This window comes from Stegastes partitus, unplaced genomic scaffold, assembly GCF_000690725.1.
Source record: "Stegastes partitus isolate 25-593 unplaced genomic scaffold, Stegastes_partitus-1.0.2 Scaffold573, whole genome shotgun sequence".
Taxonomy (NCBI): domain Eukaryota; kingdom Metazoa; phylum Chordata; class Actinopteri; family Pomacentridae; genus Stegastes; species Stegastes partitus.
The window spans coordinates 441,899-444,217 of NW_007578304.1; the positions used below are offsets into that span (position 1 = coordinate 441,899).

General features: G+C 50.0%; 1 protein-coding gene across 1 annotated transcript in view; it reads left to right on the forward strand.

Annotated features, from left to right (window-relative positions):
* Nucleotides 1-2,319, forward strand: part of otud4 (OTU deubiquitinase 4) — a 38,480-nt gene that overhangs the window by 5,827 nt on the left and 30,334 nt on the right. Inside the window, exons 7-9 of the mRNA XM_008288780.1 lie at nucleotides 742-904; nucleotides 1,511-1,562; nucleotides 1,641-1,743. Of these exons, the coding sequence (XP_008287002.1) occupies nucleotides 742-904; nucleotides 1,511-1,562; nucleotides 1,641-1,743 (318 nt within the window). The remainder of the gene's footprint in view (nucleotides 1-741; nucleotides 905-1,510; nucleotides 1,563-1,640; nucleotides 1,744-2,319) is intronic.

Sequence of the window (2,319 nt, forward strand, 5' to 3'; positions counted from 1 at the left end):
TATATATGTGTATATGTATATGTGTATATATGTATATATGTGTATATGTATATATGTATATGTCTGTAGCCTGAAGTCGGTCTGTAGCCCTGATTAGCATCACTATGACCGTGGTGTCACTGTAATAATGCTAACGATTGTTAGCATTTTTACAGTGATGTCGCTGTAGTAATGCTAATGATCGTTAGCATTAGCGCTGCGCTACTGTTGGTTCATCTAGCTTTGATTTAGTCACAGTCTGACCATAGAGCCGTGACTTCAGGACAGCGTGCTCCACTGCCCTGGGCCCTGACATCCCATAATAGTGTACCGTTAGTTCAGCTCTAGCATCAGGACCAACAGAGGAGGAACAACGTAAACGTTTATCACACAAGAGTTTTGTTGGTTCACTGCAGAGGATGCTGTCGGACTGTAAATGTTTGATGTTACAGTTTGACCTCATGGTGGCGCTGCGCTCTCACCGCTGCCATCAACAAACACAGTGTTAGCTCGTTGCTACGCTAGCTGGTGGTGCAGCACCTGGGAGGCAGCTTCAGTGCAGAACAGCATCCATGTTTGGTTCTGGTAGTTTAGTGACTTCAGCTGTGCAGGTGAGGGTTCACCTGAGTTCTGCTCATCAGTCAGGTTAAAGCAGAACCACAGAACCAGAACCATGACGGTAGAAATGACCTCCCAGCACCCCGCCGACTCTCAGACTAGTCCAAGTGTTTGACCTGGTTTAACCCTGCGTGTCTGCTGCAGCCATCCTGTACGAGCTGCTGTACGAGCGAGTGTTCAAGGTGGACCGGAGCCTCCTGGGTCTCTGCCAGCGGACCGGCCGGCCCTCCGACCTCCTCAGCGACGACAGCATGGCCGCCTGCCCCAGCAGCGACGAGTCCGACCTGGACCCGGGCGACGTGCCGCGGTAGGAAACATGTCTGCTGACTGTGCATTCACCTCAGGGCTGCATGGGTACGGCAGAACCGACGGCCGGGTTCTAATCATGACCGCTAGTAGGTTTTGAGGGTTCAAATGTTGTCATTGCGGTTTGACATTTAAGTCGATGAGCGTTTTCACTCTGTCCTGAACTTATCGTCAGCGTCTCCTTCAAGCTAAACACAAACCGAATCCATCCGCTCCTTTACATGGTGCGGTCCGAAACTGTGCTGTTCTGGTTCCGGCGTCAGTCAGGTAGCAGGTTGGGGTGTCTTCAGCTGGTGCTGTTACTGACTGAAGTGACTGCAGCCGATCATATGGAGGAACATGAGCAGACGTGAGTTCTACGTGAGTGCTGTTGGAGTTCAGACTCTGACCCAGACCCAGATCCTGTCCAGGTTCTGCTGAATGAGGACATGAGATCACTCAGGGGTTCTAGAAGTACACCTGCTGCCTGTTTCTTACTGTTATTTGCTCTTTTGCGTATCAGACACATCATCTCTACTCGCTGTAGTTGTCTTGCCTCCTTCAGGTTCTCATTGCTAGCACGGTCTGTATTTCTGAAACACCTGCTGATGTGTGTTTTGTGGTTCAGGCTGGAAGACGGAACCAGTTCGACGTCTCCCAGACACAGCCAGAGCTACAGGGTAAGACCCGCTGAATGATTTCCGGTCCTGACCCGCCTGTGTTCCTGGGCGCTGACATCACTGACTGGCGTGTTTCAGGGTCGGGGTCGAGGCCGGCAGCTGCCCGAGAGAGTCCGGAGGTCTCTGAACCCGACTCTGCTCAGAAACATCGAGTACGACGTCTGGATCAAGACCAAGAGAGGTGAGTCCCTCCGTGAGCTGCAGTCTGAGCCGGTTCTGCTGCCTCTGGTAACAGAACCGGCTCACAAACCACAGCACCGGATCTGTGTGACGGCGGTTCTTTTTGTATGTTTGTCCACATTTCAGTACCAACAGCGTGGACTGACCACCGATACCCGGAACCAGGGTCGTCGTTAGTTTTCCACCACGATAACAGGAGTTGTGATTATTTAACGGAGCGTCGGTGGAGTTTAGTTTGTCAGCTCTGCTCGGTTTGTAGGACCACTGAGGCTGAGAGGAGCAGCTGAATCACTGATTAGCTTAATGACAAAAAGCGTCCTCGTTATGGGGTTCGGGTCAGGATCCGTTCAAACACTCCGGGCCTGAAGGCATCGTTCATGTGCGTTTAGTGGATGTAATCCTAAGTGAACCTCTTCAAGAGTTTTATTGTCATATGCACAGCAAACAGGTAGTTGTTCTACACAATGAAATACTTACTCTGTTCAATCTCCTGAAAAAGACGACACATTAAAATAAATAAAACAAGCCAATAAGAACAACAATAAACAATTAAAAGCAACAATAAAGTGTTTCAGTG